The sequence below is a fragment of the Hylobates moloch genome, unplaced genomic scaffold, assembly GCF_009828535.3.
Source record: "Hylobates moloch isolate HMO894 unplaced genomic scaffold, HMol_V3 SCAFFOLD_21, whole genome shotgun sequence".
Lineage (NCBI taxonomy): Eukaryota > Metazoa > Chordata > Mammalia > Primates > Hylobatidae > Hylobates > Hylobates moloch.
In genome coordinates this window covers 30,933,496-30,960,307 of record NW_026652296.1, presented here as the reverse complement: position 1 = coordinate 30,960,307, position 26,812 = coordinate 30,933,496, and the positions used below count along the sequence as shown (strand labels likewise).

General features: G+C 44.9%; 1 protein-coding gene across 1 annotated transcript; it reads left to right on the top strand.

Moving 5' to 3' along the window:
* Nucleotides 1-455: 455 nt before the first annotated feature.
* On the top strand, nucleotides 456-23,862 carry NSFL1C (NSFL1 cofactor). Its single transcript, XM_032142147.2, has 9 exons — nucleotides 456-629; nucleotides 2,911-3,008; nucleotides 9,079-9,153; nucleotides 12,222-12,387; nucleotides 13,049-13,141; nucleotides 14,200-14,309; nucleotides 14,711-14,848; nucleotides 21,536-21,700; nucleotides 23,459-23,862. The coding sequence occupies exons 1-9, from the start codon at nucleotides 525-527 to the stop codon at nucleotides 23,619-23,621; spliced, it is 1,113 nt and encodes a 370-aa protein (XP_031998038.1). The 5' UTR covers nucleotides 456-524; the 3' UTR covers nucleotides 23,622-23,862.
* Nucleotides 23,863-26,812: the final 2,950 nt, after the last annotated feature.

Here is a 26,812-nt window from a genome sequence, read left to right as displayed (position 1 = left end):
CGTGTTGTGAGCGGAGGCCTAGCCTGTTCAAGGTCTGAATTTCTACCCCCAGAATGTGAGAAGCATGGGAGCAGGGACTTTGTTTTGCTCCCTGCCATATCCACAGCCCTAGAAAAACATCGAGCCATTGATAGCTCTCAGTAAATGCTTGACAAGTAAGTGAATGAACGAATGCACTATTTAATGAAATGAGAGCTGCGCCAATGAATGACCGGGAATCTGACTCCTGCAGGGATCCTTCAGCCCACAGGTGTATTTAAGACCCGCCCCGGCTCTCATCCTTCGTGCTCCCACCCCCGCCGTTAGGCTGCGGTTCGCGCCGCAGTCGCCAGAGGGCGCGGAGCGGCGGGGTTTCCCGCACGGAGGGCTTTGCGTGAGGCACCGCGTGGGGCGGGGCTGCGGGCGGGCTCCCATCGACTAGGCCCTCATCGGCTGGGCCTTGTCGACCGGCAAGCGGAACGCGGCAGCGGGGTTGGGACTGTGCGGCAGCCGCCGGAGCGCTTTGGGCGGCGCACGGGGCGAAGATGGCGGCGGAGCGACAGGAGGCGCTGAGGGAGTTCGTGGCGGTGACGGGCGCCGAGGAGGACCGGGCCCGCTTCTTTCTCGAGTCTGCCGGCTGGGACTTGCAGGTAGCGCCGCGAGGCGGGCTGTGTCGGGTGGGCCGGGGACTGCTGGGAGCGGGCGCCTGGTGCCTTAAGCCCGCGGCGGCCGAAGCGCACAGTCATCCCCGCTCTACCGCAGCCCGACCCAGGCCTCATGGTCCCGGGACCGCTTGTCACGCGTCGCCTGCTCGGCTTGGGAGTGGGGGAACGCGGGCCAGCCCCAGCCAGTTCTGCCGTGCCCGTTTCACTCTGCCTCGCCCGCTTGCGGCGTCAGCGAGACTTCGGGCACTGCAGCAGCCGGCGAGGAGAGGGAGCGCTTGGGGGCGTGGCTGCCGCGCCGAATGTCTGCTGGAGGCCAGGCTGGTCCGAGTGAGCAGCTCTTGGGTGAAGCCCCACTCGGGACTAGGTGGCCGCTCATTTCCACTTCCGAAGTCCAGCCCGGGAGTTGACCCCCGCCCAGCCTTCCTAATTGCTGGGAGAATACCTCTGGGGTGGTGGCGCAAGGTTGGAGCTTCTTCACCTTTCGTAGTTATCTGTAAAATGGGAGTCTCGTGGAAATTGCTGTGTAGTTCATTGGCACGTACTAAATATTCACTAAATACTTGCTAAGAAGACTTAAGCTTCACGAGGCAGGGATTTTTGTACACTGATGAATTCCCAGTGCCTACAACAATGCCTGGCACGTAATAAGCACTCGGTAATTAACTGTAGAAAGAATTGCATAAATATTATTGGCTAGCCTCGTCTTAGGTAGATGATGACGGTGATGACTAATATTTATTGAGTACCTACCATAAGCCAAGCGCTGTTCTAACTGCTTTACATGCCTTTTGTTATTTAACCTTCGCATTTTGCAGCTGAGATTAAAGAGGTTAAGTAACTTGCTCAAGGCCTCACTAGCTACCAGGCAGAAGAGGTAGAAGTGGAACTCAGTTCTATCTGATTCCAAGCAGACGGAGCCCAAGCTTTAAACCACCATGTGCCAAGCACTTTACATAATATGATTCGTTTAATCCTAGCTACACTATGTGGTAAAGACGACCCATTTTATGGATGAGGAATTGGAAGCACAGAGGGCAAAGAATTTGCTCAAGGTCACATAGCCAGTAAGTAGTGGGGTTGGAATTTGAACTGGGTCTGCTGCCAAACGTAAATTGCTCCCCAAACATAAGAATTAGGTAAAGCATCACACCTAGATCACACCTAGACAATGGGAAGCCCCTATGCTGTGCAGAAATAAAAAGTTTCTACCTGAAAGACCTAAAAGCACACAATGTTGTGACCAACAGATCTTCTGTCTCATTTCCCTCACATTGTAGTGGGGAAACAGGCTCATGCATGTGACTTGCCTGGCAGGAACAGGACTTGAATGTAGGCTCCCTGAGAATGCCAGTTCACTACATGTCCTGAGACAGTACACTGCCTCCCAGCAGATTACTTTTATCCCGTGACAGCTCACTGTCTCCTGTGAAGTTGGTGACCCTGAGGACAGAGGCCATGTCTATTTCATCTCTGTGACCTCAATGCTTTCTTGTGTTTGTGCAAAGCAAGTGATTAGTAAATGCCTGTCCGTTGAGTTGGTGACAGAGATGTCACAAATGACCAAAGGATTCCCATATTCCTTCTGTATGTATAGACCTAAGATGCGAGTATGCATAAATCTTAATGGATTATCTCATCCAGTGTGCAGGTTGGTGAGACAGGTACCCCCATTTCACAGATTAGTAAACAACTTGAAAGAAAGGAAAAGTAGCAACCTGGACTGACTCCACAGTTCCTGACTCCGGGCTGTACTGGAAGTGCTTAAGAGTAAGGGCCTGAGCACACTAGCAGGGAAGGAACCTGGCTCCACTCTTTACCAGTTGTGTGAACTTGAACAAATTTTTTTTAATTATCAGTGCTTCTGTATCAACTATAAAATGAGATGATAAGAGTACTAATAGCATAGAGTTCTTGAGGATTAAACAAATTAACATATGTAGAATGCTCAGAACAACCTGGCATATAAATGCTCACTAAATGTGTGCTACTTTTACTAGATCACGTTTCTTCGTAAAATGAGAATGAAGAGTGTCTTCCACCCCAGCCATTCTTACTGCCTTCTTTTCACCTTAGTGGGTGTAATTTGTTTCAGTTGACACGAAGACTAACAGCTGAGCTGTTAACCTTCTGGTCTAATTTTCTTTGGCCCATGGATGCGAGCTACCTTGTAAGTGTTGGCCATGTCTGTATTCCTTTGTGCTCAAAGGAGATATGTGTTAGGCGAAGGCCTGTTTAAGGGTCCCAAGGTACTACCTCTCTGTTTCAGATCGCGCTAGCGAGCTTTTATGAGGACGGAGGGGATGAAGACATTGTGACCATTTCGCAGGCAACCCCCAGTTCAGTGTCCAGAGGCACAGCCCCCAGGTAAGGGCCAGCTTCAATTATTGCTACATGCGTGTTTCCAGCAGTGAAGAGGAGCTATTTTCTGACCAGAGGGTTCAGGCCTGGGTGTGTGGACCAGGTCTGAATGAGAAGGTTAGACTGGATCAATGGGTAGTACTTCCTAGCAGGCCTCAGTCATTTCCTATACAGAGATGCATGACTTTTAACTGGGTGTGGTTTATGGTCCAATCCTGGGGGAAACCACAAACCTACTTTTAAGACTTTTGCTTATGTAGTATGAGGAATGACCACTGCAAGTCTAAAGTTTTTAAGTAAAAGCCAAAAACCTTCCTTTCAGGGGTGCTATAGATGTGAAAGATTAGGCGAAATGACTTTAGGAAAGCTGTTTTGATATTTTAGGATGCCCGTTACCTTATTAAGAAGTCTTGTACAAAATAAACCTGTGTAACCCACCCTTTGCCAAGTTGATTAGGGAGACCTTGTCTTACTAGGTAAAACAGTGTTAACCTTTGCAATCCCATTTGCATCCCCTGTCACCGCCTCCCTGGCACCCACAGCAGATTACTCCTGTGCTCTGCAGAGTGAGACAATGCTGGTCTTCCAGGAGACAGGCAGGGGTGCTTCCTGTAAAGGTGTCTGAACCTTTACAGAGAGTGTGTAAGCAGAGGTGTCTCCCCTCTCTGCTTTCGCCTTATTGCTTCTACTCTCTAGTGTATGTTTTACCCAGGGAATTTTATTTGGGTTTGAATTCAACCCCAGAATATAACCAATAGTGTTTCTTTGCCATGAAGTGGTAAATTATGTTTCTCTCTAAAGGCAACTGAGGTTTAAAATATATTTCCTCCCTTCAAATAAGGAGCACTAACCCCAGATCTCATTGCTTTCTTCTTTCTCTAACTCCCATCCAGAGAAAAGAGGTAGGAGGAAAGTGATCTTGTAACTGTTTGCACATGCTAACCTATGAGATGTTGGTGATGGCACATCTGGGTATTACTGCTTGGGACATATTGTTAGGGTAAGTGCTGTTCTTGTAGCTGCTAGTAGAGATGGCTGATTTTCTGGGGTATGAGTCTTTGACAGCCACCTTAGGGTATTGTTGGGACTTTGGCATGTCAGAATTATAGAGGGAGAGAGATTTAAACTTAGTCTCTAACGCCAGTTACATGTTTACTCCTCTCTTTTCTCCAGTAATCCCAAAGTTCTATTAAGGCAGTGGTTTATTAGCTTGGGCCCAGGAGCCTGACTGCCTTGGTTCAAATCCCAGCTCTGCCACTTAAGTAAAAGTTTTGTGACCTTGGGCAGGTTACTTAATGTTTCAGTTCCTCATTTTCCTCACCTGTCAAATGGTAATGATAGTGCCTCCCACATGAGAGATTGAATGAGTTAATACTTACAAAGCAAATAGAACACAGTTTATGTTGTTATTATAATTTTAGTATTATCATTTTTAGCATTCATTCTCAATTTACCTGTTTTGTTTACTCTATCTATTCCCCAACAAGTATGTACATTTAAGAATAGGCATAAAAGTGGCCGGGCGCAGTGGCTCACACCTGTAATCCCAGTACTTTGGGAGGCTGAGACTGGTGGATCACGAGGTCAGGAGATCAAGACCATCCTGGCTAACATGGTGAAACCCCGTCTCTACTAAAAATACAAAAAATTAGCCGGGTGTGGTGGCAGGAGCCTGTAATCCCGGCTACTTGGGAGGCTGAGGAAGGAGAATGGCGTGAACCTGGGGGGCGGAGCTTGCAGTGAGTCGAGATTGTGCCACCACACTCCAGCCTGGGTGACAGAGCGAGACTCTGTCTCAAAAAAAAAAAGAATAGGCATAAAAGTAAAAGAATCAAGGAGATAGAGTTTAACATTAGAACTGAAGTGAGTAAAAAGACTGGACACCCATTCGGTCCAAGAGGCATGGCTTTATTGCTCTGGTTAAGGCTCAGACTTGGTAGTAGGCTTAGAAAAGAACCGGAGACAAGAAAAAGGGAGGGAGGAGGGCGCAGTGTGTTGCATGGTTGTCCTTGTTGAGGAGGAAAGCAAATGCTAGGACTACATTCTCAGGAAAAGCCAAATTTGTGCTAGCACCTCAGAGGAATTCTGTGTGGGGCCTGCCTCTGCTTCGACCTAGTGGTTGCAGGACACTTAGCCAGCTGCTGCCCTCTCCCCATACCCCACTTTCGACTTCTCACATACCCTTTTATGTTGTCACTGCTGCCTCAGAGCAACACCCAACTCTAGAATAGGGATTCTTAATATGGAGCCCGAGAACCCTAGGAGGAATCTATGGAATGGACGTGAGAAGGTCTCTAAATTATTAATACCTAAAATTACAGGCAAAAGTTTGTGTACACGTTAGCAGGTATCTTTTGTGGCAATAGAGTCCATGGCTTTTATGAGATTCTCAAAGGCCTGACAGACATAAAAATGTTAACCATTGCTATAGGAGACAGTTTAAACTCAATAATAACAGCTGCCATTTGTTGAGTATTTAGGAGTCAGGCTCTGGGTTAAGCTTTTACATGAACATCTTTTTAGTCCTCACAGCAACCCTGTGAGGTTAGTACTGTTGTTAGTAGTATTAGCACTGAGGTTAGTACTATTCCTGTTTTACAGATGAGGACACTGAAGTTGGGGATCTTTCCAAGATCACAGAGCTAGTAAAACAAGGATTTAAATGTAGGGCTGTTTCTACGTTCAGCATTTCAGCTTTTAGCCCCAACAATGTTCTGCCTCTTCTTGTGGACATTCAAAGTCCTCCAGAGTTTACCCTTGGACCCACCTTCCTAATCTGATTCCCTTTTCCTCATTTCTTAAATCCTTTGTTCCAATCAAACTGATTTCTTTGGTGTTCTAGTTCTTCCTTATTTTTGGTTCTCCTGTTTTTGTTTGAGCCTCTCACCTGATCAGGTGTGCTCGCTCTCTTGCTTTCTGCCTATACAAATCCCATGCATCCTTCCATGTTCACCTCCATCCCCACTCTGTTGAGCGTGTTATTCCTAACCCCATGACCAGGCGGCACGCCATAATTCTATTCCACAGAACTCTAGTCACAGCTATCACTCCTTCAGTTCTTTGACTATATCCACATACTACTGGGTGGCATCTCTCCCACATTGCCCTGAACTCTTTTCCTGATATTTAACTTAATTTTTCTCCCCAAGTAAATTGTAAATTCCTGGAAGTGGGAGAGCTAGTATTTCAGGAGCAGTCACCAAAGCTCTGCCATGTTTCTCACCTGCGTTCTCTTCTGATACTGTTCAACAGCTTTGAAATAGGTAAGGTGCTCACCATTTCGCTGGTCAGGATGCTAATTCTTAGAAACGTCAAGTAACTTACAGCTGCTGTTATCACAGATTCAAGGCCAAGTATGCCTAAGTCCAAAGCTGCTTCTACTGCCACATGCTACCTCCCTGCCAGCACCTCCCAACCCCTGTATGCAGGGTCAAGCAAGAGGTAACAGTTTCTTCCTTTTTTCTTCCTCTTTCATCCAGCAAAAGTTGTACTTTAAACTTTCAGGGACTACCATTGTCTGAGTCTCTAAAATTACACTATCCAATAAGGTAGCCACTAGCTATTTAAATTAATTAGAATTAAACATTGTTACTCATTTGCTCTAACCACATTTCAGATGCTTAATAGCCAGATGTGGCTAGTGGCTTCTGTGTTGGACAGTGCAGATAGAGCATTTCCATCATCACAGAGAGGCAGAGCTAGGGTAACCAGATTAAAAGAAAATGTCATTTGATGAAAGAGTTTTGTGCCACTTCAGTATGCCAGAGTAGCCTGGGAGATAGTTCTAATATTGAAAAATTGACCTTTCTGAGATATTTAGCCAATTTGTAGAGACCGTAGGACAAAAGTATTCTGCAATTGGTAATATCCCTAGGACATCCATGCCATAAGGTAACTGAAAGCAGTACTCCAGACAGTGGTTCTGAACTTGAATATATGTCGGAGTTACCTCAGGGGCTCCTTAAGGCTAGATTGCTGGATACCCCTTCCAGAGGCTCTGATTCAGGAGAATTAAGAGGGGGCCTGGGGATTTGCATTTCTGACAGGTTCACTGTAATGCTCATGCTCCTGGTCCATGACCACACTTTGAGAACTGCTACTCAAGAGTAGTACTTAAATGTGCCACACCATGCAGAAGACTTTCCGTGCATCAGTACCCAACCTGCACACAGAAAGGCCATAGGTTGCTGCTGTGATTATCTTATTTACATGTGAGAAAATGAAGGCTTTGAGAATTTAAACAGCAAGTCCAAGATCCCAAGGATAGGAGGCAGAATTAGGATTGGAACCTGGTACATGGACACCAGAATCAATGTCAGATACCATCAGAGTCTGGGTGTATGAGTTTTGGGGGAAAGAAACAAAGCCATAGCCAGAGCAAGTGATTTGCCCAAGCAAGTGTACACACATATATTTGAAAGTTTAACAACAGGGAAATAGAAAATATTTTTTTCATAGATGCTCATCCTAGCCTAGTCATTGGAAGAAACTTTAGGCTAAGCATGTATGGAAAATTCCCTTTGGGAAGATGAATGAGTGGAACTAGTACTCTCAGGGTACTAGTACAGATCTCATCACCCGGATCCTTTTGAACCATGTCATATCAAGCATCAAGGAATGCCCAGCAGACTGTTCTCAGGAGCCAACTCATGCAGGGAGCTTGTTTGCTCCATTGATTGGTTTTTGCCTTCTCACTTCTAGTTGATGGAACCTCAAAACTCTTCTGTCCCCTGATTGTCTCCTTGAAATAAATCTTCAAGACTGAACTGGAGCTTTCTTCCTAGTAAACAGCTCATTAAAGCCTCACTAAACCTGTATTACTCTCTGTGTTAGTCTTTTCTCACACTGCTATAAAGAACTACCTGAGACTATGTAATTTATGAAGAAAAGAGATTTAATTGACTCACAGTTCCACAGCTGTACAGGAAGCATAGCTGGAAGGCCTTAGGAAACTTACAATCATGGTAGAAGGCGAAGGGGGGAAGCAAGCACATCTTCACATGGTGGCAGGAGAGAGCATGTGTGAAGGGGGAGGTGCCACACGTTTTAAAAACGATCAGATCTTGTGAGAGCTCACTCACTATCATGAGAACAGCATGGGGGAAATCCACCTGCATGATCCAGGTCCCTCCTCCAACATTGGGAATTACAATTCAACATGAGATTTGGGTGGCGACACAGAGCCAAACCATATCACCCTCTTTCTCCCATATTATGTGGAAGCTGCTTTTTTCCCTTAAGAAATGCAGAATTTTTTTTTTTTTTTTGATAAAACTTGTCTTATGATCCTTGAAAAACTTAAGCTTGTTCCTTGAGGACAGATCTAAACTAGGTGGAAAGTGGCAGTGGAAGATAATGTCAGAAAGAACCCTTCTCACGCTCATTTTTAGTGGTGCCCATCCCATACAACACTGCTTTTTTTTCTAAAAATAAGTGCTACTTCTTGACTAACCTTCAGCAGAAGTAGACTGGGGCTTGCTTTTCCTCCAGTGCTGTCACCCTCATATTCATTCATTCCTACTTCTTGGCTGTGTGTCCTTCCTTCAACTCTTTCTGGTCTCTGTGCACTGTGTATGCTGCTTTCCTATAATGCTACACCAACCCCTTTTCCCCAGCAGCCCCATCACCATGACTGTCCACTAGTTCTTCGGCAGCTGGTCCAAATATTTCATTTTTCTGGGAAGCCTTTCTTAGTGTCCCTATTATTCCCCGCTGTCTGTACTACTTAAGCCTTGTACTCATTTTTAGTTGTGTCCACCCCACACAACACTGCTTTTTTTCCTAAACATTAATCAATACTTTCTAGTTTTTATTAAAGCCAGGACAGCTTAAATTGGGATTCCTTTTTACCTCACGATAGGACTTTCTAATTTATACTCGATCTGTGTGATCTTGAAAAAATAAATGCCACATTATATTATGTGTAATCTTAGGGGATTAACCTTTCTCCACATAATGTCCTCCTCTCGCCTACCAAAAATTTAACCTCAGTGTCTTCACCTCCTTAGCAGCTGGTGATGAGGGTTACCTTTCTTAATGCTCCCTGAGATCATTTTGCTCCTTTCTGTGTCTCCAGTGATAATAGAGTGACATCCTTCAGAGACCTCATTCATGACCAAGATGAAGATGAGGAGGAGGAGGAAGGCCAGAGGTGAGTCTTCTAGAGGGGGTCAGGGGGACAGTTCACAGGGAAGTCCAGGGTAATGTGTGAATCACCTAGAACAAGACCTGGTAAGCATGTTTGGTTATTGTTAGCCATTACTACTGTGGGCTGGTCTGTGTGGGTTATATCCTAGGAAGTCTCTTCTACTCCTTGTAGCTTAGAAGTGACCCCTGTTCTGTTACTTAATGTATTTATTGAGGAATATTAGGGGAGGGAAACAAGGAAAAGATCTAGCAGTCTCACTTTTTGGTATTGACTAAAAAGATTTGAAATCAATTTGTAAAGAGGTGTCTACGTTCCCATGCTCATTGCGGTGCTCTTCGCAGTAGCGAAGTTATGGATCAGCATAAGTGTCTTACCAGCAGATGAATGGATAAAGCAAATGTGGTGTATATACACAGTAGGAATACTACTCAATCTTTAAAAAGAAGGAAATTGTCATTTTCAATAACATGGATAGAGAACATTATGCTAACTAAAATAAGCCAGGCACAGAAACACAAATACGGCATGCTCTCATGTGTGGAATATAGAGCAATTCCAATCTAGAACAGTCGGCAGAGTGTGGTTACAGAGGCAGAAGTGAGGGTATAATGGGGAGATGATGGTCAAAGGGTATAAAATCTTAGACAGGAGGAATATGGTTTGGGGCTTTTTCTTTTTTAGATCTCTTACACAGCATGATAAGTATAATTAATAAAAGAGCATTGTACATTTCAAAATTGCCAAGTGTTAATTTCAAGTGTTCTTACCACAAAAATTTTGAGTATTTGAGGTGATGAATATGCTAACTAGCTTGATTTAATCCACTTCATATTGTTAAAGCATAACATCACTTTGTACACCATAAGTATATAACAAATATAAATTGCCAATTTACAATTTTAAAAAATAAGGAAAAGAAGGAAAAAGTTATTCATTATATTACAGTCCATACGTAACCAGGTATCCATTTTTTGGTATATTTCTTTCCAGCTTTTTCTTTTTAATTTAAAAAACATCATGTAAAAAACAGAATAATAGGCTTATAAGTGTATATTTCCCCCAGTAGACATGCACACATCAACTATTTGTTTTTAACCTTTAGAACATTATAATAAAAATATCCATTATGGAAAATACAGACTAGTATAATGAAAAAGTCTTAAACTCATCTACCCTTTGGTACCTTGGTTGATGTTTTGGCATATTTCCATCCAGTCTTTGTATGTAAATATGGTTTTGTTGGATCAATGCTACATCTCAAATGCTTCCCCACGTCATTAAAATCCTTCATATGCCTTTTCATATGCTGTAATAATAATGTGTTACATAGGATGCCTGACATTTAGGTTATTTTCAATGTTTTCCTACTGTAAATATCAGTGCTGTGAACATTTTTGTGGATTAATTAACCACATTTCAGATTATTTTTTAGGATAGTTTTTAAAAATGGAAATACCAGGTCAAGGGCATGCATATTTTTAAGGCTCTTGATTACAGGCTTCTAGTTCTGAAACCAGGGCTTTGAGATCCCTTAATAAAGACTTTATAGTCCATTTAGCAGAACTTCATCTACCTGGAATGAACAAGAATGAACTGGCTACAGCCTCATTTCATGGGTTTTGATTCTTTACAGGGTCTGCCTCGGTCTGTCAGACATTCCTAAGGAAAATTGTATAATAACTATTTCGGGAATGCAGTTATCTCATCATGGTCAGTCTTTGGGGAAGTGGGCTGAGAAATTACATGTGTTCTGTTCTCTATTTTCATTCCTATTGTGACCTTCACACTGCCTCAAAACCTTCCTTTTAGATACTCCTGGATATAAGAATATATGTTAATTTTAGGGTTTCACACTCCTGAGTGAAAGGCAGTGTCATCAAGTACATGAATGCCTAGCTCCTAAATGACTTTCTCATTCTCCTCCCACCCAGTCACGTCCTCCAGGCAGTGACCTTCCTTTATTTCACATTCCGCTTACTTCCTTGACCCCTCAGTATTTCAGACCTGAAAGAACACTGGTACTGTTGACCTTGTCAGGGCCTGTGGCTTTGCCTCTCATTCCCTGGTGAATGTCAGGAAATAGAGGGCTGAGACTAATTTTTATAGGTTCTCAATTTTTCCCGCTTGGGGACAAGCTGTTGACTTAGCTCTGAATAGGAGTAATAAGGAGGCAGTGGGCCAGGCTGCATGACAACTGGTTTTCAGGCCCATATAAAAAAGTACTAACTTTATTATCTCAAGCCATGCCTGGCCTATTGCAAAGCCCAGTGTGGGTGTCTTGGGGCTTGTATTTGAGATTGGAGCTTCTCTGACCTCCGGTACCCTTTCCTCAGGGGCCACAGTGTGTGTCACATGAATGGCAAGGTGAGGTGAGGCTTGGGGGAGCTCCTGGTGCTGTGTCACACCACCTTACCTGTGTGCATTACTCTGTGCTTGTTCTTTTGCATACATCTGCTGATTTGAACCTCACGGCTCTGACTTAAGGAGCAGGTAGGTAGGGCATGTGGTCCTTCCCTCCCATTTCAAAGACAAAGAAAGTGAGTTACAGAGTAGTGCACTGGCTTACCCAGGACATACAGTGGCAGAGCCAAGACTGGAGCCTAGCTGCTTGTACTAACCATGCCAGTGCCACCATTAACCCCAAGTCACTAGTGGTAGCTACTTCTGACTATGACTGCAGTCACTGTCTCCTAGAGAGGAGCCTGGCCACCAGATTGATATTCCCAGCTGAGACTCTCTCCTGAGCTGATAAGCTGTTTTGCATGCTTGGAATGCCTTTCCCCAATTTGTTCACCTGATAAACTCATCCTTATCCTCAAGACTCGGCCCGGAAGACGCCCTTAAAGGAAGCCTTGGCTGTCCTTCCCACCCAGTGTTCCCTTACTGACTTCTGTTGCTGCTCACACTGCATTGTACCTGCTTGCCTCCTTCCATGTGTTCCCAGCTAGCCAGTAAATTCTTTAAAGACAAGCATTGTACCGTTTACCTCAGTGTGCCCAGCACCAACCTGGCACATGCGCTATTCATGTTTTCCATGAGTGTTTCATGTTAGAGGTGTATTTTGTACACAGGTTTTATGCTGGGGGCTCAGAGAGAAGTGGACAGCAGATTGTTGGCCCTCCCAGGAAGAAAAGTCCCAACGAGCTGGTGGATGATCTCTTTAAAGGTGCCAAAGAGCATGGAGCTGTAGCTGTGGAGCGAGTGACCAAGAGCCCTGGAGAGACCAGTAAACCGAGAGTGAGTATAAGGGTCATTGTCTGTGCCCACAGGACTGAGATTCCAGAACTGGGAATGCCACCTTCTTCACCCTGGTAGTAACTGATTTTTTTCTTTTTTTCATTTGCTTACTTGGTCTTCTGTGCAGAACGTGAGTGTAGTTTATCTCACCCTTTAACGTGAAACCAAGATTTGGGGCAGAGTTTTCAAACCTACAGCCTATGGTCTAGATTGGATTCTGCATACATGTTTTGTTTGGCCTGTCGAATTTGACTTACTTGGTGTTTTATTTTGTTTTACTTGAATTAATAGTCATCTGTTTTATATAAAATCGGGATTTCTGTCTCCTTTGGGAAAATCAAAAAGTCTTTGATATTATCTTGTACCCAAATTCCTACATGGTCACGGTTAATGAGAGTTTAGTAGCATCTGTTTCCTTTAGCCAGGCACTGCCCCTTCCAGCTCTTAACCCCAATTCTGGCCACCTAATTCATTTACCATACTGCCTGGCCGTGTATCCACTGAGTCTCATATCAGAGAAAGTGCATCTAGTAGCTAACAAGCTTGATCAGGAACCCTGTCCTCTTTCTTCCTCTTACTTAAGATATATATATCATTGTATCTGAGTAACGCTTGTACCATGGACCAACCCCTTAAATGTGTATGAACTTGTCCCTTATAGCCATTTGCAGGAGGTGGCTACCGCCTTGGGGCAGCACCAGAGGAAGAGTCTGCCTATGTGGCCGGAGAAAAGAGGCAGCATTCCAGCCAAGATGTGAGTGCATCCACCTTCCCATGAGGGAATCTTGTGGACTGTTCTGCCATTTTTCTGAAGGGATTGGTTACATATTGTGCATGAACCAGCAGCCTCTGAAAGGGAAGCTAACAGAGACAGTGCCCTTGCTGTGGTTCACGAACAAAGACGCTTACTGGAAAATCAAAGGAGCTTTCATGGGTGCTGGGTGAGAGCTGGTGAGAACAGGTGGGGAAAGGGGATGGGCAAATAAAGGAGTTTTTTGAGCAGCCCATGGATCTCAGGCAGAGGTACAGTGTATCTGGGGTTCTCTAGTGATGCGAGTATAGCTGAAGAACTTGGTCTTCAGACCACCAGAGAAGACTTAACACCAATTTTTTTTTTTAAGTTTTCCTCATTGTCCACTACTTTTTAGCCCTGTGCATAGGGTCCCCCTCCCCACAAGTGTAATCATAGACACAATTTTGAGTCTTTTTTATTCAATATTATACCACAAACATTTTCTTGTAGTCTTGTGATCATTAATTTCTATAATATGTTTTAAATCATTTTGGGTTTTATTCCAAAATAAAGTCAAGCAAGAAGAAAATAAAAATTTTATCCTCCGAGGCAGCTGCTAATGCATTGGTTTTTAGCCTTCTGGACCCTTTGCTGTGAATGTGTGTGGGAGTTGTTGTGAACAGTACTTGTAGATAACATTTTTAATGACTGTGGAATAGTCCATGAGCAAGATTTGCCGTGGTAGTTTAGTCAGACACTCACAGCATACCAAGCACAAGCAAAGTGTCGATTGAGTCACCTGCCCAGAGCCATATAGCTAGTGAGTGGCACAGTCAAGATGCAACCTCAGGTGTCCTAAAACAAAACCCCTGCTCTTAGTCTGTGCTAGGCCACCTTCCTATTCTAGGTTAATTTAGTTTGCTTGTTGAGTTGCTCGTGCACACATGTATATGTGTGTGTCTGTCTATGTGTGTTTTAATAGTAGCAACATTGAGAAATAGTAAAAACCTGCTAATTTGCGATTTCAAATTGGTATGCTTGCCAGATCCCTGGTAACTGTTTACTCCCTGTCATCACAGGTCCATGTAGTATTGAAACTCTGGAAGAGTGGATTCAGCCTGGATAATGGAGAACTCAGAAGCTACCAAGACCCATCCAATGCCCAATTTCTGGAGTCTATCCGCAGAGGGTGAGTGAAAAAGCCATCCTCTAGGTCCCAAATCAGTGAGTGGATAGCAGTTGGGAAAGGAGGAGGCAGAATGTTTATTATTTGAGAAGTAAATTGTTTGAAGCAGATTCAGCATAGTTGAGATACGGATTCATAGATCTGTTCCAAAAACCTTGTGTGTCCATTTTTCCCCTTTGGGCCTGAGGCAGACCTAAGTGGCCAAATAAGAGATAGGTGTCAGCCATGGCTAAACAAACAAGAGAAAAGGTGGAGGCAGACAGGTAGCCACCAGAGTAGCCTGCTCCCTGTGGAGGCCCAGCGATTTTTCACCATGGGACTGAGAGGTTTCTTCTCCCCTTTTCCCCATCACTGTCATTTCCATCTTCTCTCTGTGGACCCCAGCATGGCCTTTTCTCCCACAGGGAGGTGCCAGCAGAGCTTCGGAGGCTAGCTCATGGTGGACAGGTGAACTTGGATATGGAGGACCATCGGGACGAGGACTTTGTGAAGCCGAAAGGAGCCTTCAAAGCCTTCACTGGCGAGGGTCAGAAACTGGGCAGGTAAGGAGCAGCACAGGTGAGAGCCAGACTGTTGTCAGTCACACCTGCCAAGCCCAGCAGACCCTGTGTATCACTCACTTTGGTTATTAGCTCTTTACTGTTTACAAAATACTTCAAATTTTATTTGTATGGGAGGAAGAGTGTGGAGAACATGGACTTTGGAGTTAACAGACCTGAGTTTATATCTCTGCTTCTTCACTTTCTAGCAGTGTGACCTTGGACTGTATAGCCTCAGTTTCCTCAACTATAGATTGGTATTAATAAGAGTCCATACCTCCTAGGATTATTGTTGCAAGGAATAAGTGAGCTGATGCATGTAGAACACTGTTCCATAGTGAGCAGTCAATGTAAGCAGAAAGTGTAACGTAATTGCTGCTGTGGCTCAGTAATCTAGGGTGTTCAGGGAAGGTGTCATCTCCTTGATGGCTTAAGGCTGAAATGGGATTCCAAGGGGAATAAGGAATTACAGACTTTCGCCTAGCCAGGCCTCACAGTGTGTTGCTCAGGATGCAGGGACGCTCAAGAACCTTGCTGCCCCTTTGCAGGCTGGTGTGCCACCATTATGGCAGCTCAGCAGCTCTTATTTCTACTTATTTGGCCCTTCCTGACACTCACTCTGCCACTTGTTGTGACTTTTTCTGCATTGTGTCCTCTGCTACTGCCTTCTCACTCCTATACCCTCTACTAACAGACATTCTCTATCTTCCATTCAAACCCTCTGATGATATCTGATTGGTTAATAGTCACTGGTATCCCTCATACAGTTCTCCCACCAGACCCTTGGCCAGCCCATAGGTAGGCTGCCTTCTCTCAGGATCCACTTAGCTTTGGCCATGGCCATGGGGTCACCTGATTAGTGTTCTTCAGAGGGAACTGTGCACATGATAGGCATTCAGAGCATAGTGACCCTCCTTGCCAATATGATCCTTATTTTATAGACAGAAAGCTGAGGCTCTTGGATATTAGGGGCCTGTCCTTGGGCACATGGCTGGTGTGTGTTAGAGCCAAGACCCCAGGCCTTCTGACTGGCATTCCTTCCTGCACTCCTGCACAATGAGACATCCTTTCTAACCTAGATCTGGCAGTTCTCAAAATAGCTACTACCCTTGCTCACCTCACTATCTTCAGAGATCAAAGCTTGGTCTTCCAACAACCATGCCCTCTGAGCTTCTGGCTGGCCCTTTCCTAGAATCCCTTACCTGCCTGTTGACCATTCATGCCTCATCAGGAGCAAGGGTCAGAGTTCAGGGTATTAGATTTACCAGGCCCAAAGTAGTTAAGTCATCCCTGTTCTCATGATTTCATCTACTGCATCAAGGGCTGTGGACTAGCCCAGGACAGCTATTCTCACAGAGAGTGTCCCTGTCAGTTGTGATGAGCTTTATAGGGCACCTAATTTTTTTTTTCTTTGATTATTAAAGTAATACATGTTCATCTTAATAGAAAGTGCAGGTAAAGAATAAAAGCTGTCCTAAACCTAACGTCCAGAAATAGCTGGCAAGTGTATCTTTCTTCTCTTACTCATTTGCATGTGTTTGTAAACATGCTATTGTATCACCTGCTTTTTGCTTTATCAGTGAAGTATGGCTATCATCCTTTATCAGTAAGTTTATTTCTACACTTTTAATTATAATGCTTACATAATTTTCTAGCCCATAAATGTGCTATGATTTAACCAGTCCTTGCTGTTAAACATTTAGGCAGCTACCAGAATTACAACATTGCAGTGAATATCTCTGTGATTAAATCTTTGTATACTCTTTAATCTTGGGCTAGACATATGATTATTGTTTCGAAAGGGCTTCATATTTTTAAGATGTCAAATTGCCCTTCAAAAAGGTTATATTTTTTATGCCCACCACCAGTTACAAGGGAGGGCTCAGAACTTCAGAACACCATGCACTTTGGGTATGATTTTATAGTACTAACAGGAAATGCTTCTACTATTGGAAAGTCTAACCATATTATGTGTGTGAAACTCTGCATCTCAGAAAATTAAAATATCTTTAAAGTCTATTTTAGTATGATAGGAATAAATATTAATGTGGAGAATGAGCACAAGATAGAACTTGATATCACCATGATGTTTATCAACAAAGTAAGTGTTCACTGCCAGTTCCACTTGCATTTTATTTCAGTTCTGGCTTTTTATGAAAACTTAGCTTAAAAAAAAAAACAGCCACAGTTTTATATAGCTAAGTGAGATGGGACTTTAGCTTTTCAGTATAAATCAGGACAGCTGCTTTAGTTTTTCCCATAAATTTTACTACATTTTTCATTGTCTTGTGAACCAAAATGTTCAGAAGCCAAAAGTCTTGAACTTTTCTTGAAAATTTCCCTGAAAATTTTCTCAGATTTGCTTCAAAAATCAGTCAGTACTGGGCTTTTTCAAAATCTTAATTATCTGGGAAAATACTTCAAGTGAATGAATAAGTTGTCTCAGTTTAAATATTTTGAGAAAATTCAGTTGTATTAAATTTTTTTGTCGTTTTAGTAAAAGGCAAAAGATGTATACAATCTGAAGAGAAACCAGAGAATTTTGTTGTTTTTTTTAGGTTTTACATTAGTTTGTTTGGGTTGGGAGCTGATGGGAAGGTTCGAATTGCAAACAGCAAGAGTGCACTTGGGAGATGGGGTCACTGCTGCTGGAAGTGAGCTTTAGCTGCTCCCGTGCCTTCTCTGGTGGTTATTTTTGTGGAGAAGATGGCTGGTCTCAGGATTTGTATCTGTGGCAAGAAAGTACCTAGTGCCAGTTTATTCCCCCTGTAAAGATAGGAGGAGTTGGGTGGTTTGGGCTCTTGAATTGTGACTCATTTTCCGCATAACTTACGGATGTTTGCAGGGAGACACCAAAAAACACTATTTATAGACATCTGCTCTAACCTTTCCTGCCTGTGAATCAAGCACCCTCACAGCTGCAGATGGCCAGCCGCTCACTGGGAGCAGTAGCCCAGCTGTTGGCAGTTCTCAGGAAGAGCTGACAGGCCGGCTCCTTTGAACAGATGCATGTGGCTGCCCTGCGGGGTGATTAGAGCACTATGGAACTAATGTTCTTTGAATGATGTGCTCTTATTATTTGAAAAATCAGAAAGCCTGGTCTTCAGGTTTCTCCTCCTCTCCATCCTCCTTGAGAGCAGTACAGACTGGGAATGCCTGTCAGGTGACCTTCCACTTACAGCCCATGGCAGCTGATAGCATTTCCAATTGATTTTGGTCCAGAATTGAGGCAAATATAAGTGGGGCAGGACCTTCAAGAATGATAGTAATTAGTCTAGTGTTTTATGTTGTTAGCTAAGCACTATGCTAAGTATTTCACATATTTTATCTTCTTTAATCCTGTTTTGATCCCCATTCTACAAAGAAGGACCCTGAGACTTGGTGAGATCCATATTGCTGGCCAGTGCAGAGCTGGGGTCCCTCCAGTCTCTGCCCTTACCTGCCAACCTGCATAGCATCCTGGATATTCTTGCAAAGCCACATAGACATTTGTGCTTTTAGTATGTGCTGGGTACAGTGCATGTTTTTAGCTATTTTCTCAACTATCTGGGAAGTTTTAACTGTTTTATTGATGAGGAAACTGGGTCTTGAAATCCAGGCCTATACCTGTCTGACTGTAAGGCCCAACAGGAGAGTGGGACAGTGTGAAGAGCACAGGATGGAGAGCTAGACAGCTCGGATTGTATACTGCCTCTACCGTGAACCAACACTGGGATTTTGGGCAAGTTGTTTAACCCTGCTGTGCCTCAGTTTCTTCATCTGTAATGAATCCCTACCTCATAGGCTGGGGGTTAAGCCTGTGGGTTAAGTAAGTTAATACATGTGAAGTACTCAGCACAGGACCTGGCTTAGGAATGGGTCCCTCATAAATAGTCACCATGTTTATCAGGCCACCCTGCCTCACCTAATTTTTAGGGAGTGTGTAAGAGAAACAGCCAGTCAGAAGCAACACAGCCAAGTCCAGGCATCAGGCTTTCCTCATCTCTTCCAGTGATGAGCCACCAGCAGTCTGCAACAGGACGTGCTGGGAAGCAAACCCAAACAGCAGCTGCTTCCTTGTATGGAGGATTTCCTAAATATCAGGCCTTGCGTGCACATTATCTCGTCTCATCCTCACAACAGAATAGCTCCTCATTTTACACACGAAGACACTGAAGCCCTGGGAAGTTGTGACTTGCTTAAGGCCACACTGTTTGTTTAGTTTAGAGGCAGAGCGGAAGCCAAATGGTAGGTGGCACAGCTCCAAAGCTTGTGCCATTTCTCTAGTATCACACCAACTCTCCTTGATAATAGGGACAGTAGAGACTGCTTCCCCTAAAAGGCATGGAGGTGTGATAAGGAGAGTATCTCCATTTTATAGAAAAGGAAATTGAGGTGCCAAGATGCTCAGTAACTTGCTGAGGGTCATCAGCTCATAAGTGAGGAATGAAACTCAAGGAGAAGTTTGAGAAAGCATTTTCAATGTAAATATTTTTCTAAAATAAACCATCCTAATTGTAAAGCTTGACAAAATCCTGGCTGGTGGGAATACACAGAATACATACTGAAAGCTTGTTTATTGCATGAGTTTTTAAAAATGATCCATAGTATGTGTGTGTGTTTTCTCATCTATAAAATGGAGATACACCCATCTCAAAGGATGGTTGTGGTGATTCAGTGAGGTCGTGGCTGTGAAAGCCCCTTTAGACAATACCTGCACGAAGTGGGTGTAAATGTCACTCCTGTTTTTTCTACTCCCCACCCTCTTGCCTGAATAGATATCAGCTATTTTGGCTTAACAGCTTCTTTCTCATTTTAGGCCTGACTGAAAATGTTACAGTTCCCTTTCTGTCAGGCGGTGGTTTCAATGAGTACATGTACTTTGAATTATTATAAATAGTTGAGGGACAGGCTGCCCAAAGTCTAATTGGAGAGTTGATCTAATGTCTGTGAAACTAATGAACAAAACGAGATAGTGTAGATCAGGAATGTCCAGTCTTTTGGCTTCCGTGGGCCACTTTGGAAGAATTGCTTTGGGCCACACATAAAATACACTAATACTAATGATAGCTGATGAGCTAACAACAACAAAAAGCAAAAAAAAAAAAAAAAAAAAAAAAACTCATAACGTTTTAAGAAAGTTTACAAATTTGTGTTGGGCTGCATTCAAAGCTGTCCTGGGCAGCATATGGCCTATGAGCCATGGGTGGTTGGACAAGCTTGGTGCAGAGCTTAGGCATTTACAGGTATATGAGATTTACCTATTCACTATTTCCAAGCAACTCTTGTGGCCTATGGTAGCGTCATTTAAACTGTGTGTCCCAGCCCACACTTTTTGAGTCCCACATGCTTTGAGGCTGATGCATAGAAGCAGCTTCTCTAGTGCTAGTAATGTGGGTGACATTCTCCTCTGAGCTCTACTTTGTAATTCTGTAAGTCCATATTTTTCACATTCACAGAAAAGAATAAGTTCACTTTTCAGTCATTCTTTAATTATATGCTTCAGGGCAATATTTAACTATGCAGTCTCTCAAAACCTTTAATGTGCCAATGGCCTCTGAAGCTTCTGGTGTAATATGTGGCGTTTCCTACACCTTCCTATGGAACACACTTTGGAAAGCGCTTTCAGTTGGATTTGCTCTCAGTACCATTTTTGGGGCTGTGAAGGGGGAAGAGTAAGGTACAAGAACTGATCTAATTAGAGGCTTTGAGGGGAAGCAAACACTCATCTAATGGCCTTTCTTCTTTGCAAAGGTCTAGGTCAGGTCATCTGCTAAGAGAAAGACTGGGCGTGAAGTGGACAGGTAGTTTGGAGGAGAGAAGGCGGCTCCATACAGTTGTGGAGAATTGGGAGTCCTATGTGCATTTTGTGTTTGTCAGCCATCCTGAGTGCATTATGCAATTTTCCCCTTTAATCCTCACAAAAACTGAGCAAGGCCTATAGCCTTAACCCTTTAAAAATCTAATTACTACCTTTGTTGAAACTAAGGATGCTTGAGTAATTCAAACCCTGGTCCATGTGATTCTGAGATACAAAATCTAACACTGTGGCAGACACCGTGTCCTGTTCATTGTATGATGAATCCCAGCAGTACTCAGCACTTGATTGGCTTTTCAGTGCCCTTTAGAACTCTCTCCCCTGCCCTCAATAGTAGATATATGAGTACAGATACACATGTGAGTGAGGTGCACTAGGTAATGCAGGCCTGAAAATTCCATCACAGAAGAAGAATCTGGATTGCTTCGCCTGCATCCTGCCACTCACCTGCCAGGCTGTGCCAAGGCTGTCTCAGCTGCAGACTTGGAACACGCCCCTCCACCACTCCATTGAGGCTAAAACTGACCCTGTTCTATTATGTCTTCCAGCCTTATGAGCCTGTCTCTCCCACCCTAGGCTGTCCTGCTTTCCTCCCTTCAAGCCCTTGTTCAGTTGAAGACACCAAGGAGGAAAAAGGCCGAGTAACTTGCCCACATTACTCAGGAGCGAGGGAGCTAGCAATAACGTATGAAACATGACTCAGGGTTTGAGGTAAATTCTGCTGGACCTGTAAGTTCCATAAGGGCACAATTTTCCTTGTCTGGGTCAATAGATCAGCAGCACCAAACAATGCCAGGCGCACAGCAAATGCTCAGTAACAGTCCAAGAAAGGATTCCCTTCTTGCCAGGGGCCTTGTTTCTGCTTGTGTTCTGATGCCATCCTCTCTCCTCAGCACTGCCCCCCAGGTGTTGAGTACCAGCTCTCCAGCCCAACAGGCAGAAAATGAAGCCAAAGCCAGCTCTTCCATCTTAATCGACGAATCAGAGCCTACCACAAACATCCAAATTCGGCTTGCAGACGGCGGGAGGCTGGTGCAGAAATTTAACCACAGTCACAGGTACCTTGCATTGTGTGGCCTAGCTTATTCTAGGAGTGTCCTCTGGGCCTCACGCAAATGTGTGGGAAGCAGAGAGCCGGTCTTCCTCCTAAATACCAGCAGGCACTCCATGCTTTCCCCAAAGCAGACACGAGGGTGGTAAGGACTACAAGTCTGAAGCCTTAGGTTCTGGTCCCCACTCTTCCATTAGTGTGGCCAGTGACTGTTCACTTCCCCCTGTGTGTCTCATTCTTCATCTGTAAAATTAGAGTATTGGATTTCTCAGGGCTTTTTTTAAGCTACCAGACTTCAGAGGAAGTCTCATGCTAAAGTCCTATGAAGAGATCAAATTAGAACTGCTATGGTTGATGGAGGAGAAGGGGTTGCAGTGCCAGCGTCCCACTCACCTGGCTTCCTCCACCTCCTTCCCCACAAGGGGCCTGTGAAAACTACTGGGCGTGGAAGATCTCTTCTAGATCTGGCTGTCGAGAATTCTGGGAATGCCTGCTGTATATCTCAGACCATCTGGGCTGATCAGTGCCTTCTTCATTTTAAAGATGGGGAAACTGAGGCACAGCAAAGTGAAGAGACTAGTAGGAGAGGTGTTAGAGGACTGTTGCCAGTAAATATATTTGGTACCTCCTTTCTGTAGAACAGAAGTGTCTAAATTTTATTGGTCATGAGCCAACTAAGCCAGCACACACATGTGGGGTCAGTGAATTGTTTGTCAATCATTGAGTATTGACTGGGCTCGCCTGTGGGTAAAAGCGGGAGACAAGCCCCAGCTGTGAGCCAGGACCATCTAGAGCCTGTTCAGACCTCCTTCATCAGGAACCTTCATTACACTCAAGTGCCTGGTGGTTAAGGGAGTGACCCATCCCAGCGATGTGAGTTATTTGCCTCAGTTTCATTTCACTCATTAAGCTCAGCACACTGCTGCCCATTCCCAGGGTGGACAGCCCATGCAGAGGGCTTTGCTAGGTGAAAAAGCTTGATTTGCTAAAAGTCACAGGCAGAATCCTGCAGGTCCGTGCCCTTAGATGTGCCAAATTGTAAGTTGCATAGATTTTAGGGGTTTGGGGCAAAAAGGAAGCTTCTGTTTAAGTGCTCTAGGGAAGGAGGCATTGTTTCCAGGTGGTTTCATTCTCATATGATCTCCAGGTTCAGAAGACAGGCAGTGTCTGGAGAAACGATTCCTGGCCCTGAGAAGCTGACCATTAATTTCTGACAAATAGTTTTAAGTGCCTCCTGTGACATGCAAAAGACACATACACTGCCCTTGTGAAATTCATGAGCTGCAGGAGGAAACACTAATCAGATCATCCCAGAAATGTGGAAGGAGGGTCAGGGATGGAGACAAGGAGCTAAGGAAGGCTGTCCTGAGGAGGTGGCGTTTGATCCGAGGCCTGAGTTGTGATTAGGATTACAGGAAGGGGATCAGGCAGGGGAGCCTCTGGAAAGAAGGACCCAAATGTGGGAAGAGAGTACAGCCTGATGAACTAAAAGTGGGCAGAAGAGAACGAGGGGAAAGAGGGTGGCATAAAATTAGGTAGGCCTTGGGAACACAGTAGGGTTGTTGGTGTTTATCTCAAGGAAAATGGAGACAACAGTGAAGGACTCTTGGCAAGAAAGGGACTTGGTCCCACATGCCTGAGCGTAGCTTTCGCTGTTGTGTGGAGAAAGTCAGGAAAGGGAATTTGCAAGGTGTTTAGCTTTCCACAGGGCAGGGGTGTGGACGGCAGAGGATGGCACTGCTCACCACTTCCCCAACTCCTGCAGGATCAGCGACATCCGACTCTTCATCGTGGATGCCCGGCCAGCCATGGCTGCCACCAGCTTTATCCTCATGACTACTTTCCCGAACAAAGAGCTGGCTGATGAGAGCCAGACCCTGAAGGAAGCCAACCTGCTCAATGCTGTCATCGTGCAGCGGTTAACATAACCGCCCAGCCAGCAGCCTGGCCTCCCTGCTGTGTTTCCCATGGCCAGTGGCCATGCCCCATGGGGATCGCCCCTCCTGCCCCCTTGTGCACACCCAGCAGTCCAGTGCGACGTCTCCTCCATAGCTCTGGGTTCCTAGATCTTGGTTGGACATTTGTTTTCTCCTTAGTTGCATTTCCTGGGTTTTTGTGACGATCAATGGACTTTAATGAAAAAAAATAAAAACAACCAAAAAAATTGAAGGAATATCACCAGCATGTTGTACGGAAACTCTCCCACTGAAGCAGGCTTTAATTGCTTTAAAATTATATTTATCTTGGGGCCTGTGGGAGGAAACTTCCTTCCATCTTCTCTGCATAAAAACTTGTGGCACACAATGCTTATTCGCTAGTGTGTCCCACCCGCCAGCCCCACAGATGACTGGAGGAAGGAGAGGAAATGTGTAGAAAGAGGCTTTGCCACCACTTGTTCCCACAAGAGTATATCACTTGCCCAGATAAAACTGGGCTGCAGCCAGAGTCCCCTAAAGTGGGAAGTCAGAGCTACATGCACACAGTGTCTTCAGAAGGTGAAAATAAATACTTCCCTGTACTCCTTTTACTCAACCCCTGGGATATCCAGTCTTGCCAGGCCTTAGCCAGTTGAGATTCTGTTCTACCTGCCTGCCTGGCCCTTTCCTCCGTCACCATCCAGACTGCTCGCCTCCTGGGGACTTTCATGGTCTCCATTATGGCTTGATTTACTCCACGTGCAGAAGTCTTGAGTGGACCTAGGAGGTAGGTGGGATTTTTTTTTTTTCACTAGGATACAGCTCATGCCAACCCAACCCAAGTGAGTTCAGAATCAGGGTATCTTGCCCTAAAAGATAAACAGTCAAAATGCCACCGAGCTGTTCACTAGTGATGTGTGGCAAATCAAATCAACTGTTGAAGAAGGGGTGAGTTTCCTGTGCTACAAGCACCTGTCACTGTTGGTACTTGCAGGAGGCTTCTGCTGGGTATGTTTTGGAAGTGAGTGTCACTACTTGGCTTTGCTTAGCAGGTTCTGCTTCACACTTGTTCTTTGACCTGCTGACTTGTGACTTGCAGAAACATAGGCAGTAGTCCTAGCCTGGTAAAGACCCTCCACCACCCCTATAAGTCTGATTCCTATGCAGGTTTGGTAGAGGAGGCCCATTGGGCTCTTGGATGGAACCCTTTCCCCTATTAAACAAACCAGAGACAGAATCAGTGCTGACTCAGGATCTCCTGGTTTGGAATCGTAATGTGCCTCGATCCTCTTTCCAAGCAGGCCTCACCAGTCTCTTTCTCTTTCCTGCTTCACCCCTGCAATGAGCCAAGAACCAACACTACATCCACCTAGAACTGCAGAAGGGCTTGTGGTTTCAACCAAGACCCATCCTGAGCAAGGGACTTGGCTTGGTGCTTTTGATCCCAAAGTTCCCACACTGGCAGTGGCCTGCTGGGGCAATGGCATCTGTCACGGTGTTTTCTCCAGCAGGTGGAGATTATGGAACCTACATATGGGTCTGGAAAAACTGTACACTGTTGTCACCTTGACCATTAAAAACCAGAATGAGGACAATGGAGTTCTGTACTTTCTAATGGGTTGCTTTGACGGAAACTACAGCAGCCAGCAGAAGTACTTAAGTGCTTCACAAAGGTCCCACTTTACAGTGCAAAACCTTGAGCCCCAGTCACACCGCTAGTAAGTGATAAGGTACTGCCTCTTCCCATCCAGAGCCCACGTTCAGCCACCATGGAGCGCAGTATACACTCCATCCCTAACTGCCAGGCCCATATACATACACTTGACCTCCCCCTACCTCCTTCTCACAGTGTCTGCTTAATTAGTATATTGCAGAAGAGATTGTAAAAACACCCACTTAAAACCTGTATCATCTACGGTAGTTTGCAGAGGTCCCCCAGCACCTCTGGGAAGTAAGCGAGGCAGGTGATCAAACTCTTATCTATATTGTTGATGCAGCCACCACAGTTGAGAGACAGTCCCTCTGACCTTGGACCAGGGATCACACTGGTCTGGTTCCAGGCTGGGGAAGGATGTTCCCAGCCCTAGTTTTCTGTTTTGGGCAGTCCAGATGGAAAGGCCCATCCACCCAGCTAGGCTTTCACAGGTTTAAAAGAAAAAGGATACTCAGCCACTGGTTCCGGGGCTTCTGAATTGAGTTCTCAACTGGGGCATTTTGGATCTCCCCAAAAACTGGTTGGTAAGAGAACCTCCTGGCATTAAATGGGCCAGGCCAAGGAGGCATGTCAGTTCATTGGACATGCCTTGATAGATATCCAAAATTCATCAAAATGAAAAAAGGCAAAGTAATTGTCTTGATGCCCTTTCTAAAAGTGCAGTTTTAACTAGTCTCTGCTGTGGGGTATGGGTTGTTTGATCTTGTTAACAATCATGCCCAGCAACCCTGTAGGTAGAGTCTTGCACAGATCCAGCTGCTTCCTCAGCAGAAGACCAGGGAAGAAGCAGGCATGTGGTCAAGAGCTGGGCATGGCTTTAATGGCATTCCAAAGTGTCTTCCAGAGGGGCAGCGGCCCTTTTCATGCCCATCCATAGGACAAAGCATGCCCTTCCCTGCTAGGAGCTTAAAGATGACTTAGAGCTCTTTCAGGGGAAGCAGCTGGTACAGAAATAAGAGTTCCCTGCTGCTCCCTGTCTCCTAACTTCCGGCACTTCAGAGAGAACTGCCAACTCCAGACTCCCAGGCCCAAATAAAAGGCCTTCCTTCTTTAAATGGGGTTGGGCTCCTCTGTTCTAGGGTCTGTGGCTGGGGATCCCAGTCCCCCTCTTCCAGGCCACACTCTTCCCAGGCCAGGACAGGGAAGCAGAGTAGAAAACACTTTTTGACTTGTAGCATCTGACCCAGGTCCCAGTCTGAGCCAGCTCCTGCACTGTGACTATGCCTCTCTGTTTCAGTGGCCTCATCTCATGCCATGTCCAGTCCATCAGCAATCCTCTGGGTGCCTCTGGTCACCCCTCCCCTACGATCACCTGGGCCAGCCTATGCCCATAGTCACTCACCTATGACTGCAGAATCTCATCAGTCCCCCAGCTTCTGCCCTTGCCCCACCCAGGCAAAGGGCTTTTTTGGCACTATTAACCACAGCCTGCCACTCCCACCCTTTAACGTCCTTGGGAGCTTTCCATTACCCCTGGAAACTTCTAAGA

Excerpts from the sequence above, each read along its gene's own strand:
- NSFL1C (XM_032142147.2), top strand. The coding sequence starts at position 525 with ATGGCGGCGGAGCGACAGGAGGCGCTGAGGGAGTTCGTGGCGGTGACG. Across the intron at positions 13,142-14,199 it reads GGCAGCATTCCAGCCAAGAT|GTCCATGTAGTATTGAAACT; the intron begins GTGAGTGCATCC and ends CTGTCATCACAG. Across the intron at positions 14,849-21,535 it reads GAGGGTCAGAAACTGGGCAG|CACTGCCCCCCAGGTGTTGA; the intron begins GTAAGGAGCAGC and ends CTCTCTCCTCAG.